The following is a 20,297-nucleotide window of genomic DNA, read 5'->3' as shown; positions in this document are numbered from 1 at the left end:
CAGTTAAGCCAAAACTTCAGAGATTGCGTATCATCAGTTTAAATGTTAGATATGCGTTTAAGCTTCATTGCTGGGGTGATGCTGAAAAAGCAACAGACAGCAAAAACAGGCACAGCTGTTACAATGAGGATTTTCCACTTTTCGTGTTACCTTTGGTGAGTCAGTGAGGAACATGTGTGTAGGACAGGGAAGACACCTTTGAAAATGATACCGAAAAATCATTTTAATTTCAGAGTACGCAAAGCGAGTGAAAACCCTGAGTCATTTTCATTATAGGTCACGTTAGCTCTAAAAATAAACAAGCCAGCTCTGCCGCAGAAGACCATAAACAGGTAAATGATAAAGAAGAGGAAAGGTTCAATTATCTTAAACAGCTTTATTATTTATCTGCGCAGCCAGACCGCTTCTGCTTGAGAGAATTATGGGTAATGTAGTTGTGCAGCATAATATGTCGAAGTGCACTACAGGATATGAAACTCACCTACGCCTGAGAAAGAAAGAGAAAGAACGAGACGCTTCTAGAACCACTTCCTGTTCTCATCTCATTTCAGACCCCGCGGGCCTTGTGTGTGTATGTGTTCGAATTCCTGCGCGTAGGTGCTGGGAAACATGAGGGGGCTGTCTCACTCGACTACACTCACTACACTACAAAATATGCTGGTTTGGTAAAATATGGACAAACCCGACTGAAATGTTGAGTTAACGTAGAAAAAAATCCAATTTCTAACCCAACCATGGGTTAAAACAACCCAGCTTACTAAAGTGATTTATAGACATCTGGTGTTAGAAAGGCTTACATTGTAAAATTAAAGGTTACGTGTGTGGTGACATGTAAAAGGTTACATGTGTGGTCAGTGGCGGCTGGTGACTTCTCTTCCGAGAAGCGCAAATTTAAAATATGTTTTTGTTGCGTTATTTGAACCATGTGCATCGTGCGTCTTGTCAAAATACCTGCCTACTGCACACGCGCTCGCGATCACAAAATACATTCACTTAACACTAATCTCTGATTACGCATGAGATTATGTGAGTATCTGGCAAACGCGAGCGTCTCTTTTATCATAAACCCTTTAGACACGTGTGCAGCAGGCATTTATTTTGACAAGATGCATGATTCTCATGGTTCACATAATGCGCCAAACACATATTTTGAAATAACTAGCCACACACAACAGGCTACGTACATGTCTGACGAGCTTTGCATCATGGGCCCTCGAAAAATAAGGGTTACACTTTATTTTGATAGTCCACTTTAGACATTCTCCTTACTACAGTATAAATAACTTTGCAACTACATATGTCAACTAACTTTCATTAATTTGCAACCATACGTCAACAAACTGTCATAAGAGTATTAAGGTGCATTCACACCAGCCGCAGTAGAGGCGGCAAAAACGCACTAATCGTGCGTAATTGGACGCTTAAACATTTGAGTTTACTCGCTTTATTCGCGCGTAAAAGCCGTGCATGAAATTCTAGTGATTTGAGACATTCACGCGGAAATTCGCGTCATGGGAGGGGCTTCTGCAACTCTGCTGAGACTCCGCTCTATTCCTGAAATCACGTCACTACTACAGCAAGGTCCTGATTGGTTAACGCGGTGCGGAAATCCGGCGAAGTTCAAATTTTTCAACTCAATTTGCACAGAGCGCGCCTTCTGGGTCATTCACGCCGCGCCTTAAAATGTCTAAAGTGGACTATCGAAATAAAGTATTACCAAAAGAAGTCACCGGCCGCCACTGTGTGTGGTCCAAAATTCTACGACGTTAGCCTGGTTTCCATTTGCGCAAAACTTTTGTGAAAAAACTATTGCGAAATTTATTTCCATTAACTTTTCAATTTAACTGATGCTAGGCAACTAAAACCTAATTCTTCCTTTCACGGTAGACCCTTCCAAAATTCAAGCTGACGGATGTTGTTGGGTTTACTTATCGCAGTCACCACCGCATGCATTAGGCTTGATGTGACACTGCCCAGGCCGTCAGGCAGGTGACATCAAAGCTCGAGAAATTTTACAGAGCAGTTTGATCTCGAATCACTCTTTAATAGCATTAATGGTAAGGAAGGCCCCAAATACTTAGAAGCAGGTATGTATAGGGTGTTTCTGAGAAGTTATAGTATGCATTTTTGAGTCTTCAAAGAAAAATCATGTGACTTTTATGCTTCTCATGTACTGGTAAATGCGAGAGTTTTCACTGAAACTTTTTAGGAAAAAAATTCACCTAGTGTTTTATCTTTTACACTAAGGCCAAAAATGTAATTCAATGTGAAATCAAACGATGCTCTTAATCTCACAATTAAATTATGAGACTTTAACCTGGTTTAAGTAGCTCAGATGAAAAAGTAATACACTTCCATAATGTACTTACATTGCTTTATTTTCATGCACTAATTTTGTATTAATATACAAAAAAATCTTCTTCATTTCTCTTTAGAATTTTTTTAAGATTAAGTGTACTTATCTGGGCTATTTTGAGACACGATTCAAATAAAAAAAAAAATGCGCTTTTAGTACTTTAAAATGTATTTAGTTAACACTTCACTCTAAAAACAGATGTGTTAAAAACAACACATTCTGTGTTACTTTAGGGACAACACATTAAATGTGTTGTCCCTAACTAACACATCTTTGTGTTATTATTGAAACAACTAATTTTTTGTTATTTTTAACACAACTTGTTGTCCCTTTCATGTATTTTAACACGAAATAACACATAAATGTGTTAAATGGCATGACACAAACTATGTGTAAAAAATGAATATATCATTTTTTAGAGTGTTGTATTAAACTTAAACCCATCTTTCTTACAAAGATGGGTTCAAGTTTACTACAAGTGGTACCTAAATACATTTTTTAAAAACATTTTTAACACATTTTACTTCATATACCTGGTGTCTCAAAATAGCACAGATAAGTACTCTTAGATCTTCTTAAAATTATCTTAAGAATTTTTAGTAGATTAAGTATAAAATTAGTGTGCAAAAATAGAGCACTTTAAGTACACTATGGAAGTGTACTTCTTTTTCATCTGGGAATGTTAAATAAGCACTGATTCTACTGTGTGACATTGATGTTCACTCAAAAAGTCTTTTGCACCCAATTTTTTTATTTACGTTGCAAATTTTCACATAATATTATTATATTAATATAGGTGTGTCTAAATCATGTTTGTTGGATGCTAAATTCTTTTTGCATTAAGCTAATGCAACAATTTTACATGGAAATTTGCCATGTAATTAAAATACATTCAACTGATTAGGCATTTTTACCAAATCATAAAAATCTAAAATTCCTGTTAGTTTATAAACTTTTAACTATTAGGCATCCTTGATCTTTTTATAATACTTTTTAAGGCTAGGTGCCACTGAGACAAGAAATATACCTGACAAGTAAACTAATACTAGGAACACTGTTACTTGTTCTCATGCTTTAAAAACACTGAAAATCAATACACGAGTCACGACACACAGACATAAAGACAAATTCGATTAAAAACAACATTTAGGAATTTTTTCTCTTTTAACATTAAAGACATTACTTCTCTGATTTAGTGTGTATGTAAGAGCGAGATGCCAATCTATCTTCCTTTAAAATTCATTGTGTGTTACATTCAAACCACATGACCTGTCTGCACAACACACTTGTTAGATCAGCTCTCACTGTGAGTGACACGACACACACACAAACACGCACACACACGCGCACACAAAACCACAAACAACAATTAATTAATGATCAGAAAGAAACACACAAAATATGTTTCTGCTTATTTAAAATAACTTCTAAGACACACAGATATTTTACACACCTTTTTTAAACAGGTAAATATCCTCACAGTGACATGAATTGTGTGTGTGTCTGCTATGTGATACCCCGGCTCTTGTTCCAGTGAAACAGTAAGAATGACACGCAGGCCTTTGGTGTTGTAACTGGCACAGTTAGCACACCGCTGTAAACATTCAAAGCGCTATGGGACTTTTTTCTGTAACTATGTACAAGAACTGAGGAAAAACAGCAAAAAACTGGCAGTTTCTTTTTGCCATTTGCCTAAAAATGAAGATCATATTTCTTGTGATTCACACCGGCACGTTGCTACATGGTAAGTTCATATGCTTGTTGATGTTGATGTATACGTCTTAACTTAGTGTGTTGCTTTCTTGAGCATCAGTGAATGTTTATAGACTTTTGTAATAGTTGAGAGTCCAAATAGTGAAAAGGGGATCTCACATAGCTGCTTTACAGTATTTACTGTAATTGTGCAGAGGATGCTGAAATTTTAAAGACAATACCTAGAGGATTTTTCTGCAAACGTCATGGGTTAGATTCCCACAGGAACAAACATAGTGATAAAACACTGTATACATGCAAGTTTCTGCCAAATGCAAAAGTGTAAACCAGGGACTAAGTCACAACTATTACAAATTATAGAAACTGATCACTGAGGAAACAACACAAAAACGATTTTTAAACCAGCTAATTTGTGTAAAAGTACTTATAATCATATGAAGAGCTCAGATGCAAAACCCTTGCTCAATTTTTATCAGACTCTTAATGGATTCTGCCAACAAACAGGTATGTCTGAATGACCTGAGGCTGGGATTAAACAGATTTGAAGTGAAAGTATTTGATGAAAGTAATACGTGCCGAGAGCATTCAGTTATCATTATCTAATTTTTGACAGACGTGGCGATAAGCTGCTTTTGCATCTGAGCTCCTCATATTTTACCTTCCCTACCGAAAATTCCAGCTAAGACCAGCATAAGCTGGTAGCTGGTTTTAGTTTATTTAAGGTGGCAGGAGCTGGTTTAAGCTGGTTTAAGTGACAAAAACACAGCTTGACCAGCTTAAAAAGTGACCAAAACACAGCTAGACCAGCTTGCTTCACCAGCATAACCAGTTAAAACCAAGCTGGGAGACCAGCTCACCAGCTTATGCTGGTCTTAGCTGGATTTTTCAGTAGGGTTGAAATATATGTAAACATCTGTTATGTGAAATAACTTTTATTACATGAATTTAATTTCTGAGACTTTGAAAGTATATACATATGATATTTTAAGGTTGTGTATTGTAGTTTTTACAATAAACTTCGAATTGTGTTCTCCCTTTTAGTTTACTTTTACAACAGATTGCGAGTTTTTCTTTGTAAACTGCATTGCAAAAAAACGAATGATACTGTAAATGACTAAATGTATTACATCTACAATCAGCCAAAACAAATAAACTCTTCTTCTCTCTCTCTAGTTGTGTTCTCCGCTCAGGGTCGCTATGCTCAAAAACTGTTGAATGATCTAATGGAGAACTATTCGAATGCTTTACGACCCGTGGAGGACACGGACAAAGCCCTTAACGTTACTTTACAGATCACACTCTCACAGATCAAAGACATGGTGAGCTCTAAACACACACACAAAAGTGGTTGTCCTCAAGTTTCAGTCAAAAAAGTTTTTCAGAAAACCTGTGGTTACAGCCACACGCAAGAGATCTACTGTAGACAATGACCTGACATTACTTCAGTTCAAGGCGCATATCTCACTTGTAAAGCACCCACGCACTGTCCGTCTGGCCTTGATGTGGCATGACATGTGTTATCTGGGCATGTATTTCCAGCTTCATGCTCAAACCGCAAGCTCATGCAATAGCCCTAAACTTTTGACCTCTGAATAGACTCTAAAAAGCATATGGGTTGTTTTAATGCATGGCTTGGGAAAAATATGGACAAACTTTAAATTAACCTAAATTGCTGGGTTTTTCAGTCCATGGTTGGGGCATATAGGATTTTTTTGGGGTCAAAATTTTACTCAGTCATGCTTTAAAACAACACAGCATTTTTCAAGTGTATGCACAAGGAGGTCTAAGTAGCTAAAACCCACTAGCCATTTAAGCATTCTCTTTTTTACCACAATTGTAACTATTTAACAGAACAAGCACCATGTATGAATCCTGACCTCTGTCCGAAACCGTGAGACCTATGTCCTATGTATTACTGGGTTGCTGCTTTTTTGTCCAAAACCTGAGTGTACAACTTTATTCACTACATTCGTTATTCTTTTTACCCACAATGCACCTGCTAACTCGCTATTTTCCATGTTCCAATGCAAGATGCCCGACTGACTACAGTCAGCTTGAGTTTGTACACTTACACTTGTGTTAGTAAGGTGGAGCGGGGCACAAAGCACAAAGTAATGCTTTTTGGCTTTGGCTCTATCATTTAAAAAATATTAAAGTTAGATTAATCAATTTTTACTCAATCAACACACACATCTCTGCTACAAATGAACACATAGGGCTCTATCTTTCACCCAGCGCAATGCAGCGCAATGCGCGACGCAAGTGTCTTTTGCTAGTTTCCAACCTGCGCAATGATAATTTTCACGTTTAGCCCCTTTTGCGCCCATGGGCGTTCTGGTCTGAAAACAAGGTGTGTTCAGGCGCATTGTTGGCGCGTTGCTATTTTGAGGCAACTAAAATAGACTACGCCATTGACCAACAAAAACCTGGTCTAAAGTCTAAAGTCAATGGCGCAATATGTTTTTTGTTATTTAAAGAGCGCATTAGAAATATGCGCCTATAAACGGGCGGACTACGCGGGTTTGCTTATCACATACATGAATGCGCAGCAGCACAAAAATGTTTTAAATATGAAAGATTAAAGGATTGAATGTAAAAGATTATTATTGAATCTTTTGTACATAAATGAGGATCGATTATGAGACGTTAGAAGGCGCAAAGAGCTGCTTCACCTGCAGCCTGGTAAGTAAATACATGCTTTGTTTCAAAACAAATCCATCTGTTTTTAATTTTTTTTTTTTTAAATGCTACCCCACGGATTTATTGTATATGATGACTCTCTACCTGTGGATATGGTAAGGTGAGAAACATTTTTAAGTAATGCTTAAAAAAAACATGCCGCTGTCCAAGTGCTGAAAGGTGCGGAGAGCCGTTTGTAAATTCTTCATCTCCTGTTTGTTACAAATAAAGTATTTTTAGAGTACAAACCTTTTCTTACATACTTGTAAATTATTTTTTTGATGATATTGGATAGCCATACATTTAAAGCAATTAAAAGCCTGCTATTTTTACTTCCATGACTAAAAGAAAACGGGTTTTAAAGGTATTAATAAAAAAATAATTTCAGTACAAGTAAAAAACAACACAATTGCTTAACATTAATCTTAAACCTGGGATCTTCTTTCTCCGCATATTTTTTCAGTTTACAAGTCCGTCATCTAAATAGGGATTAGACATAGCGCCAGCGCAACTTGCTTTTAAGCGAGGTTAGAGCTGAGACTCTCATTGGTTTATTGCACGTTACGCCCAAAGTACTCCCATTACTCATTAAAAAAATAGGACCAACCCTTTTCGACCATGCGCTCGGCGCACAAACCATTTTTCCCGTCGTTAAATTAGCAAAAGTGGCATCGGACACGCCCATTTAGACGTTGCGCTGTGCGCTTTAGACAATGCGTTTAGATCGTTAAAATAGGGCCCATAAAATTTGTTTGTGGGACCTACCGTTATCGTACAATTCACCAAAAGTGACAGGAGTGCAAACGTTACAACTTACCCGATAGGTAGGGTTCATTGTAACAAACAGAGGGTTTGTTGTAACGCCTGCTAGAAAATTTTGTTTAAACACAAATAATTCAATACAATTCTGTCTGTATACTAAAGAAGGATATTGTTTATATATCTGCCTAAAATATAGATATTCACGCATTTATCCATCCATGAGCTTTCATCTAACCATCCTTGTATTTTGTATCAATGCATATAAATTAGGGGTGCACCGATAAATGCCGATATACGCTAATAATACGTGGCCGATAACTATTCTTAATCACACAGCCGATATTATTCACAGCTATTTCATGTACTACAGCTTTTGATCAGCAAGTCCTTATCAATCTGAAATCACTGTTAGTTTGAGTCGTTTATAACATGCATTTGAAAAAGCAACACTCGTCAAACATAACTATTATACATATTCTTTATTATCATCAAAATACCTCAAAAGGTTTAAAGAACAGCAATATAAATATATCCTTAAGCCAATTCTTGGAGCTATAACACACAACGATCCGGCACAAGACATCAGACACAATGGCATTAAAGGCAGGGTCCATGATACTTAAAGCCAATGTTGACATTTGAATTCACCTAAACAAACACGCCCCTACCCCAATAGATTCTGGACCTTCTTTTGATAAACCCGCCCCACACATACGCAACCCAGGCAACAATGTCAGTTAGTAGACACACCCCTTACTGCTGATTGGCGAAAGTGATTGGCGAAAGTGTGTTTTGGTACTCGGCACGACTCCCTTTTCCAAAGTGTTTTCAAAAATCATGCCCCTGCCTTTAAATAAGGGAAGAACTAAACTAGGGAACGAGGACACACAGATGAAGGGCATTAACTAATAATGAATAATTAACAAGGGGGCGGGAAATAGACTTAAGACAGGAGAGCATAAGGTACAAAAAATATAAACACAGGCCAAATGACTCTCCACACAAAACAAGAAAACAGAGAAGGGCTGCCATGATCCTGTCACATGAAACACATAAAAAGACATCCAGGGCTGACAGGATCATCACACAGTCCTCCAATAAATGATGACCCCCCTTGCTAAGCTTCAAAAGGATGCAATAGTGTCATAAGACAACAACTGCACTTGACACATGTCAGGATGCTCAAGGTCTCTTTGTTGCCATCACAATTAGCACCCTTCAGCAAGATATACACATACAGATATACACATATAAAGGGATTCAAAGCTCTAAACCGTCTCTTTAGACAGCACACCAAATATGCTTTATTATCATATCTAATTTCATGTTAATGTGATTTTGCATATACTAAGATATGTCAATGCAAGGTGTTTTTAAATTAAGGCAGCTCAAAAATGCACTTTAATTTAGCACTTGGGTAAGTCCTGTAGGGGAACCCGACCCTATATGTGGTATCTATAGTGCGAGCTACGTGACTAATGTATAACAGTTACAGCGCGGGCAAGTGTGCTATAGCGGATCATGTTTTGTCTTCATTACCAAGTGTCCATTAGGGCATCAGTCAATTTGAGCAAGGAACAAAAGTGTTTTTTTTACTTAAATTTTATTTTGTTCTTTCATCAATTGGTCCTTGGGATATTTTATGGATATTGGTCCATAGAGATTTTCAATTTTGAGACTTTTCCTAAATAATCTATCTATACAAACACAAAAAACTGGGCTTGATTTGGTTGTTCTGAGGGTGTGCAAATTGTTTTTTATTAATCTGGTCTTTGGGGTCAATAGTGCCAAAAAAATAAAAAATTCCATTTGTCAAAAAAATATATCAATAAATCTGAGCATAAATCTGAAAATTTCCACACAGAAATGAAGGCCTGGTACTTGTGCACAAATGCTATGTAGAAAACACATGCTCACACACACATTCTGGTTTCCATGTTTTGTGGGGACATTCCATAGACATTATGCATTTTACACCGTACAAACTGTATATTCTATTCCCCTTACCTACCCCATTCCGTAACCCCAACCATCACTGAAAACTTTCTGCTACTTCACATTTTCAATAAACATCATCTTGTTTGATTTATAAGCTTGTTTCCTCATGGGGACATCAAAATGTCCCCATAAGGTCACAAAAATACTGGTATTCCTATCTTTGTGGGGACAATTGGTCCCCACAACGTGATAATTACCAGGTACACACACAAGCACGCACGCACGCAGGCACACACACACACACACACACACACACACACACACACACACACACACACACACACACACACACACACACACTTACATTCAGTCAAATTTCTGTGGCATTTTATAAAAACAGACATTTTAAAATACATCAAAAACTACAATAAATTCTACTATTTGAAATAATATTAATTTTTTATGTCCTTTCTAATGTTTATATACATAAATTCACAAAATGTATCACTAAAGTAGTGATGTGAGCAGTTGCCCATATCCAGTAAAATGAATGGCTTTCTATGGCCCTCTGCTGGTCAATTCTATTTTTGGGTCAAAGCTGGTCAAAGCTTTCTTAAACGGTAATTCCTTTAGGTTTATCTCTAACCAGCAAAAGGTGGAATTCTACATCTAACACCTAGATCAATATCCAGAAACAATTTAAATTAAATTTAGATAATCAAGTGATTTTTTTCATAAAAAATACATAAAAAATTTCACACAAAATACATTTCACATGCAAGCTAATGGTGTACTTGTGGATTTTTGTGGTAAATGGGTACAAAATTACTTTAAATCTCTCAAAACTCAGCTTTATTGTATATATGAGAAGTAAACACATAAAAATATATATATTATTTGTATTATGAAAAATTTATATTTTTCTTACAATTATGCTTTCAATTTTGGGGTCATATAGACCCCAAGAACCAGCAGTGTAAACAGGAAACAAGGACATTTAAGGGTTACGTTATTTTTATTATTATTTTTTTGGACACAAATTTTATTTAAACCTTAAACGTAAAAAAAACCTGTCCTTCCTTCTCTTATTTAACATGCTGTGTTATTTGGCTGCATATAATATTCAATTTAGTTTTTAAATGTTTACAGGTGATGCTCTTTCGTTTAGAGTAGATTTTTCTTCTTAGTTGCTTTTTCTTATTTTAAGTATACGTTTCTGAAAGGACAATAGATAATAATACATTTCCCATTTAAGAGACTCTGAATTTCCACCCTGATCAAGCTCAATCAAATATTAATTTACTGAACCTGAGTAGTACTGTTAACCAATGAGATGTGATATGTAGAAGACACTAAGTGCAACCCAAGGATTCAGACTTTCTTCCCTTTCATTCTTCTCTTTTGTGAGAAAGTAAATGCTGCAACAATAGGGGTTTAATTTAGCAGAGCAGGACATTGTGTGGCTTAATACAAAGACTCGTTCTGTTGTTATATAAAAGAAAAATTGATAATTAACCAATATATAACCATATTACCAATAGTCTTTACTAATGTGGTACTTGTGATAGGATGCTAGTGTGCATGATCCTTAACTAGCTTTGAAAATCATTGGTGACTGGTGGACAACAGGTCATTTGAAATTTACCAATGTAAATCTACAAAACTTGCAAAATGTGGCTGTATCTGGATTTCAAATGTAATTTACCAATAATGTGTGCTTTACGCTCATAGGATGAGAGGAACCAGGTGTTGACCACATACCTGTGGGTGCGTCAAATCTGGCATGATGCATACCTAAGCTGGGACAAAGATGAGTATGATGGACTTGAGGTCATTCGAATACCCAGTAGCCTTGTTTGGAGACCAGACATCGTTCTGTATAACAAGTAAAACATGTTGTGCATTCAGTACATTTAGCATCACACACATTGAGCAAATATACACAGACTTTAATAAAATAAGTAAATATCTTCCAACAACACTTGTACTGCAACAATAATGTTATGTAGGTAATGTACTGCACAAATGTAATTGATGCGCATAATTATAGACATATGTAACTCTTTGTCTCAGTGCGGATGAGGAGGACTCCTCAGGACCTCCTGAAACTAATGTGGTGTTAAGGTACAACGGTGAGATCACCTGGGACTCCCCTGCTATTACCAAGAGCTCATGTAGGGTGGACGTCTCTTATTTCCCCTTTGACAGTCAGCAGTGTAACCTCACCTTTGGTTCCTGGACCTATAATGGCAACCAGGTACATATAAAGATTGAGCTATGCAATGCAGAAAGAAGGTACACAATTGTACCTTTCTGTCACTGGGATGGTACCCTAAGGATATCGTAATAGGAGGTTGTACCTGTTTGGGAATATTATTGTACCGTCTATTGTGTACCTTCAGAGGCACAGTTAACGGTTTTGTACCTCTAAAATGCAAGTTTAATTGTTCCTTAAGGTACACAATAGGTCCTTAAGTTATAACATTTCAATGTGTTGTGTACTCATAAAGGTACAAAAATGAACAGTTTTGTACTTTTTTCCGAAAGTGTTGGTGTCTAAAAGCCACAATAAACAGTGTGATTTAAAATAAAAGATCTAATAAAAATATAAATTACATCATGCAAGTGAAAATTAAAAACTGGGACCTACCCCTACTACATAAGAATTAAAGTTTATGGAAAATAACAGGCCACCTTTTATTTCATTTGTAAGAGGAACATTACATATAGAAATGTTCCTAACATAATGGTTTATTCCTTGGGGTTTGTGCACTCTAAAAAACAAACGGTGCTATATAGCACCAAAACAGTTGCTTTGGATCGTAACGATAGAAGAACCATTTTTAGTGCCATATAGCACCGGTGAAGAACCAGTGAAGCACCAGTGAAGCACCAGTGAAGCACCTGTGTAGAACCATATAGTGCTATGTAGAACCATATGTGGTGCTATATGGCCCCTATATGGTTCTACACTGGTGCTTCACTGGTGCTTCACTGGTTCTTCACCGGTGCTATATGGCACTAAAATGGTTCTTCTATCGTTACGATCCAAAGCAACTGTTTTGGTGCTATATAGCACCGTTTGTTTTTTTAGAGTGTGTTTTTTGTGAACAAAGTGGTTTTACAACTGTTTAATGAAAAATCTATTTTCCTTCACCGTAACCTCAGGTGGACATCAGAATGGGGATGGAGAGCGGTGACCTCTCCGACTTTGTGGAGAATGTGGAATGGGAATGTCATGGAATGCCAGCTGTTAAGAACGTCATAATGTATGGCTGCTGCTCTGATCCGTACCCCGATATCACATACACGCTTCTGCTCAAACGCCGTTCCTCCTTCTACATCTTCAACCTGCTCCTACCATGTTTCCTCATCTCTTTTCTGGCCCCGCTGGGCTTCTACCTGCCGGCTGACTCTGGAGAAAAGGTGTCACTGGGGGTGACGGTGCTGCTGGCCCTGACCGTGTTTCAGATGATGGTGGCCGAGAGCATGCCACCTTCAGAAAGCGTTCCACTTATTGGTGAGTTTACAAGGGAGAAGTGTGATTATCCAGCTTTTAGAAATGTTTGCATTATTTCTGACTATGCACACCCAGCAGCTGAATATGAATGATAGATCGCTTTAAAGGGCTAAATATGATTCTGATCACAAACAACTGGATTACGAGAGTAAAGGTCTTTGCACAATACAAGTCCGAAATTTTCTCACGTTAAAAAGTATATACGACCTTATATTGTGTCAATCACGTTTGCACACTGCCTCCGAAAAGTGGTTTTAGAAATGGTTACCAATCCTAACTGTATGAATTATGTATTCTTTTTCTTTACTTTGTTTTTCTCATAGGTAAATACTACATTGCAACAATGACCATGATAACCGCCTCAACTTCTTTGACTATCTTTATCATGAATATTCACTTTTGTGGAGCAGAAGCAAAACCTGTACCCCACTGGGCCAAAGTACTCATCATAGACTACATGTCAAAAATCTTCTTTGTCTATGAGGTAGGAGAGAACTGCACCACACCTGAAAGCGAAAGAGGCCAATTGTTTTCTGAAGACCCCCTGGCCAGCCTGGAGAGAGATGGGTATTTCGACAAGGATTTTTATGTTGACTGTCGCCATGATGACAGAAACCACAGTCAGTTTAATAGGTACAACAATCACCGAGACCACCGGCATGATAATAATTTCCCTGGAAACGGATACCATCATAAGAACAGGGACTTTCAGAGGCATGGACAACAACGAAGGACCCGCTCAAATTCACCTGTCCGACAGAAAAGCCATCAAACTAAATACACACACTACATTGGTCGAGATGGAAGCGAAAAGCACCCACTGACGAGTCAGGAGAAATTAAAAGAAAGCGAACTTTCAATTCCGGAAAAACTCAAGGGGTATTCCTATGATGATGCCAATGGCTATTTCAGTGGAGTTGGATATGACAACGGCTACAGCAAAACTTATGGAGCGGACAACTACAATAAGCCCTGTATCTGCGGGGAACATCAGAAAGCGGTGCGAAACATCGAGTACATTGCTAACTGTTTCAGAGAGCAGAGGGGACACCAGGCAAAAGGAGCTGAGTGGAAGAAGATCGCCAAGGTGATGGATAGGTTCTTCATGTGGGTGTTTTTCATCATGGTATTTCTTATGAGCATCCTTGTCATGGCCAATGCCGCCTAAATCACTCAAAATTAAATAATTATATAATGGGTAAGTGTGTCAAAACACCCAAAACCTCATATTGTATTTGCTGGCAAATGGACATGTTGTACATTCAACTTAGAGTTAACCTAAAAATAAAAAATTATTGTCACTTACTCATGCCATTGTTATTCCAAATGATTGAATATGACTTTATTTTTTTGGTTAAGCTATTAATTTAAGTGTAGATAGAGAGCATTAATATTAGTCAATTACAGATCCTGTATTTGTTGACAAATGGGGACATGTTGTACATTCAAAATTTGGATATTTAGTTGTTTGTATCTGTTACTTTGTTCATTGTCTAATCTGTTTTCCCCCTCAGAGTTAAAGAAATGTAATTAATGTTTTATGCGTATACGTGTTTCCACTTGTATGTTGAGTAACACAATCTCAGTCTGGCATGAACACACATTAATAATACATAAATTACCTTGCACATGTACACACACGCACGCACACACACACACACACACACACACGCACGCACGCACGCACCCTAACAGATATTTATAATGCACTACTAGACCAGCTCTAATAGATATAAATATTCAATACAAATAATGTTTTAGTAATCAATACAAGGTCCTTACTTCTATTTGGTAAGTTTGCAGAATATTCCAAAAATGTTTTATACCACTTTACAGATAAATCTGATGGTATAAACACATTTCATTATCTATACTTTAACACCAGCCAAATCATTGCTCAGAAGGAAGCTCTTTCGGAGGTACATTTTCACAAATGGGTGCAGAAATAGGGGTGATGAGGGTGCTACAGCACCCCCTAATTTCACAGGATTGTAAATGCAACACATAGCTTTGTGGGCAAATACTATTTACACAAACTGCTATTTAACCAGAGGCGGACAGAGTACACAGCTTCATTACTTGAGTAAGAGTACAGATACCACTTGCTAAATTTTACTCAATTACAAGTAAAAGTACTACAGTCAGATGTCTACTCAAGTAAAAGTAAAAAGTACTCGTTTTTAAAAGTACTTGAGTGTTTTAACACAAAGTGTGGTTTCCCTTTAATTTATTTGAACACAAAATCAACATGAAATGACAAATAAGATCAAACAAAACAATGTGTTCAAATAAACACATCCTAGAGCAGGGGTCTCCAACGGTTCTCCTGATTTTGCCAAGTGGTTGATGTCCTCAGGGCAACATTATGTTGACCCTGGGACAACATTTCAATCAACCAATCAAATTTCAGAGATGATTTTACAGTTTATTTTGTGTTTAAGCTTAAAACCAGGATTAGCTGTTTCTAGACCATTGTTTTTCACTTATCCCTCTGATTTTAGGGTTTGGTTATGGTTAGGGTTGGGGTGGGTTTAGGTCTTATTTAGAAAAATGTTGTCGTTGGGTCAACACAATATGTTGCCCTGAGGACATCAACCACTTGGCAAAATCAGTTCGAGCGGTGGTGGTAGCCCGCACAGAGTTTGTGCAGTGGTCCGCCAAAGCACATTTTATTAATAGTCTTAATTGTAATATTTATTTATTACATATTTTTATATTAGCTTGGCTTACGTATGTTAACATTTTAAACAATACTAAAACATATCAACAAGTAAAATAAAATAAAAACAACAAGTAAAACAAAAAACTTTTGAGTAGACTATATCAAAAAGTATCCAGATTTCAGTTTAATTTACTTTTCTTGGTACAGGTAACTTTTTTATGGTTTGTTGATGTTTCTATACACATGGATTTAGACTTTATCTTTCTGTGAGATGAGGGCACGAATTGTTTATTCAATTTACACTGTAAACCCGGATAAGTTCTACTAACTCAAAAAATTTGAGGCAACTGATTGCCTCTATTTTTCTAAGTTTGCCAAATTAAAAGTTTTGAGTACTGACAACTTCAATTCAAATCAAAAAATTTGATTTATCTAAACTTAGATAAAGTCTTATATAAATTAAATTATATAATTTATGTTTACTTAAATATTTTGTGGCAACTGATTGCCTTGTTTTTCTTAAATTTCCTTTATTCAAATATCTACATTTTACAACTTAACAGAACACTGTAAAACCTGACAAGTTCAGAGTACTCAAAATATTTAAGTAAACTAACTACCATTTAATTTTGTTCACAAATCACAAAAACATATTATGTGAATCATGAAAATTTGATACCAGTGAAAGTGTGTTGAGACTGAGCTCAGTGTTGACTCTCACATAGGTATTGTTTATATGATAAAGCAACACATTATGGACCTAAAGCCTAAGCACAGGCACTACACTTCTGAACAATGGTAAGCACAAAACAAAAAAAATAGCAAACTTTTCCAAATCTCCAAGATAAATAAATGTTTAACACTACTGAGTCTTTTTGTTTACTAAAAACCACATAAAATATCACTTATTTTCAAAAAATGCTCTCGTTTTGCGGGCTCATGCAAAGCATGCTGGGAACTGAACCTCCTCAACCAATGGTGTTGATTTAACTTTAAAACAAAGTAAATTTGCAGTGACAGACTCTTTCTTAGCTTACCTGGCAAATTGAACTCTTCACAACCACCAAAAGTTTGTAATTATTTGCATCCAAGAGCAAATTCATCCGTTTAAAACACGTCTGAGTGCCCTTTCAATGATGATGTCACTTTTTGGTAAAAAACGCCTCTAGAGGGCTTTTGACTTAAAATATTTAATTATGGTTGAATCTACTCTTCAAGTTCCCTAAACTCTTTACCTTTGGTGTAGTTGTAAAAACTCAAAAAAAGATTTACTGATAACTTAAATCTATGATAGATGTTGAATGAACTCAAAAATAATAGTTAGCTAAACTTTTTGGCACATTTTGAGTACCAGGTACTTTATATTATAAGTTAGTTTTACTGTTTGGTTTTACAGTGTAGTTTTGGGCAGCTGTACAGCGCGACATTCTTCAGTATGCAGTCTATGCACAAGCACCAGTCTTCTGAGCAATGGTAACTACAAAACTCAAAGAGGAAACAAAAACTCTTCAAAATCTCGAAGATAAATGAACATTAAACACTAAAAAGTCTTTCTTTTTAGTTAAAAACACAAATTTAAATTTCTCTGTCCAAATGCAGTCCCATGCAAAGCATGCTGGGAACTATGAGTCTACTGCCTAGTTAGCTATGTTTACTAAAAGCATTCATGTAGTTTCAACACAAAATGTTTAAGTTAATTTCCTTCTTACAAATTTAAGTGGATTATACATGATAAAATGAGGCTGAATTTACTCATTAAAGTGTTCATTTAGATTTACTCAAATTATTCATCTTTTTATTTTATTTTAACTCAAATTTTGATTAAAAAAACAAGAATAACATTTTTTTAATACAGTTTACTCGTTTTATCTTTATTAAATCTACTGAGGCACAGAATCACTTTTTTACCGTGCATTGTTGTAGCCCTTGCTCACTAAAAGGTTGGAAACCCCTATCCGAGAGTGTGGTAAATACTGTATGGTTCGTGAAACTGGCTTTTGACACAATGTCCCTGGTTCGAATCCACCTTTTGCCGACTTCGCTTGTCTCCTGTTTCTTATCACGTCACATCAAAAAAGGCATTTATTTTGAGTAAAAATCAAGAAAATGTTTGAAAAGGGGGAATAAAGTGTCTAAAGAGTTTATTAGTAATGAAAGTATTTGGGTTAGGGGACAGAAAAGGTAGGTCTTTTAGGCTCTCAACAGTGCAGCATCCATTAATAATTTTAATAAATATATAATCATTTATACTATGTTTTATTGCATCCTAATAATGTACAAAAATACTGAGATACGAATATTATTGGACAATATAAAGATAGCTGCATAAGCTGCACCAGTGCCCTCAACAAAACTCTCGTTCAAAGTGCAGCTGTTATGTGGAGTAGGACGAACCCAAGTGCAGACAGATGTATATGAACAAAAGACCTTTATTATTACACAAAACAGAAAATAAAACCCACGAGGGGGCAAAACAACATAAACAGGATACTTGGTGAACACTAAACTAGACAGGACATAGGACTAAACTATGACACAAAACTGGATACACTTAACAATAAACTAGACAAAACACTTGATATATAAAACGCTAGACTAGACTTGACTGCTAAACAGAGTACTCACAGGTATATGGAAACACAATGCACAAGCACAGGACAATGAATACAAGAGGATTAAATAGGGGAGCAAATCAAGAGGGGAACAGGTGATAAGAATCAAACAATAATGAGGAGACTTACAAGGGAGCGGGGTAAAAGAGACAAGACACAGGGAACACGTGGTCTAGTAAACCAATACTAAGACCACGTGAACCCACACAAAACATGGGTCTGTCATGATTCTGCCAAAAGACTAGATTAAACAAAGGACAAGATGGCAGAACCATGACAGAATCCCCCCCTAAAGGAGCGGCTACCAGACGCTCCCCAGGGGAACACTAGACACGGGACATGACAGAATGACAGATAGATAGACACCAAGAAAACATGACAAATATACACAGTGGCAGACAAGAAAAAATTACAAGAGGGTTGGGGTGACATAATAAAAACAACAAACAAGGGAGGGGGGGCGGAGGCAAAACAGAGTTCACAAAGGGGGGTGGTCCAGGCTGGGTGGGACTAGGAGGGGAAGGAGTCTTGGGTTCAGGGGTAGTAGAGGGCTTGGGACAAGGAGTCCGGGCAGGCTTGGTGGGGATCTTGGAGGGAGCAGGCTTGGTTGGGGATACAGATTGGGTAAGGGGTACAAAAGGAGGCAAGGCAGGGTTCCAGGGCGTGGTAGAGGTAGACTAGGGAGCAGATGGGGGTGAGCCAGGACTCACAGGGTAGGGGAGAGAGTTCAGGGAGGACATGGAGACAGTAGCAGGGCACCAGGCAGACAAACTGTACGACAGTGCAGTGGAGGAAGCAACTGAAGGAGACGGTGAGACAGGGGGCGCTGCGACTGGCAGCGGAGACGAGACAGGGACCGTCACAGGGGGCGCTGCGGCTGGCAGCGGAGACGAGACAGGGACGGAGACAGGGGGCGCTGCGGCCGGCAGCGGAGACGAGACAGGGACCGTGACAGGGGCCGCTGCGGCCGGCAGCGGAGACGAGACAGGGACCGTGACAGGGGGCGCTGTGTCCGGCAGCGGAGACGAGACAGGGACCGTGACAGGGGGCGCTGCGTTTGGCAGCGGAGACAGAACAGAGACCGTGACAGGGGGAGCTGCGGTTGGCTGCGCAGACGGCAGGGGCTGCAGCGGTGGCTGCGCAGATGGCTGGGCGTGCAGCGCTGGCTGCGCAGATGGCTGGGCGTGCAGCGCTGGCTGCGCAGACGGCAGGGGCTGCAGCGGTGGCTGCGCAGACGGCAGGGGCTGCAGCGGTGGCTGCGCAGACTGTGAGGTCAACCCCCTTCTCGTCCTCTTCTTTCTTGGGCGTGGTGCAGAAGCTGTGGCAGGTGAGGTGAGGACAGTGGTGGGAGCAGCAGGCTCCGAAGAGGACCCCTCGGATGGCGACTCCCATGATACCCTCCTCTCGCGCTTTCCAAGAAGGGGCATAGGTGAGGAGGAGCTCTCTGGGGCTGGAGGGGAACGTTCCGGGGCGCCGGGCGTCACCACTCCCAAGATACGTCCCTCCGGGATAGATGGCAACGTGGCAGATGGTGATGCCCTGGTGGATACCAGAAGCTCCTCCTGACACAACTTGTCCACCACCTCATGGAACGGGCGGCGGATCAGCTCCTCCCGTTCAGGCAAGGGAGGAGGGACGTTGAGCCCCGCGATGAAATAGGAGTTGAGGAGGGTCTCTGGCAACAAAACCCTCCTCGCTTCCACCGCCTGGGCATACCCCCTCAGGGACCTCTCTTGCTGGGGAGGAAATGGGGCCTTGCCCATCTTCATGTCGGCGGCAGTCGACTGCCACCACAGTTCTAGGTCAGCCGACTGCCGCCTGGCGGGACGACACGGGTTGTCTGCTGGGTTCTGTTGAGGCTTGTGCATTCTGTTATGTGGAGTAGGACGAACCCAAGTGCAGACAGATGTATATGAACAAAAGACCTTTATTATTACACAAAACAGAAAATAAAACCCACGAGGGGGCAAAACAACATAAACAGGATACTTGGTGAACACTAAACTAGACAGGACACAGGACTAAACTATGACACAAAACTGGATACACTTAACA

At 38.6% G+C, this 20,297-nt stretch overlaps 1 protein-coding gene across 1 annotated transcript; it reads left to right on the top strand.

Moving 5' to 3' along the window:
- Nucleotides 1-3,948: 3,948 nt before the first annotated feature.
- On the top strand, nt 3,949-14,320 carry chrna9a (cholinergic receptor, nicotinic, alpha 9a). Its single transcript, XM_065254723.2, has 6 exons — nt 3,949-4,100; nt 5,243-5,388; nt 11,180-11,334; nt 11,522-11,705; nt 12,617-12,968; nt 13,292-14,320. Exons 1-6 carry the CDS (start codon nt 4,055-4,057, stop codon nt 14,134-14,136), a joined length of 1,728 nt encoding a protein of 575 aa, XP_065110795.1. The 5' UTR covers nt 3,949-4,054; the 3' UTR covers nt 14,137-14,320.
- Nucleotides 14,321-20,297: the final 5,977 nt, after the last annotated feature.

The sequence above is a fragment of the Paramisgurnus dabryanus genome, chromosome 4, assembly GCF_030506205.2.
Source record: "Paramisgurnus dabryanus chromosome 4, PD_genome_1.1, whole genome shotgun sequence".
NCBI classification, from domain to species: Eukaryota; Metazoa; Chordata; class Actinopteri; order Cypriniformes; family Cobitidae; genus Paramisgurnus; species Paramisgurnus dabryanus.
The sequence above is the reverse complement of the archived record's forward strand: the minus strand, read 5'-3'. Positions and strand labels throughout refer to the sequence as shown.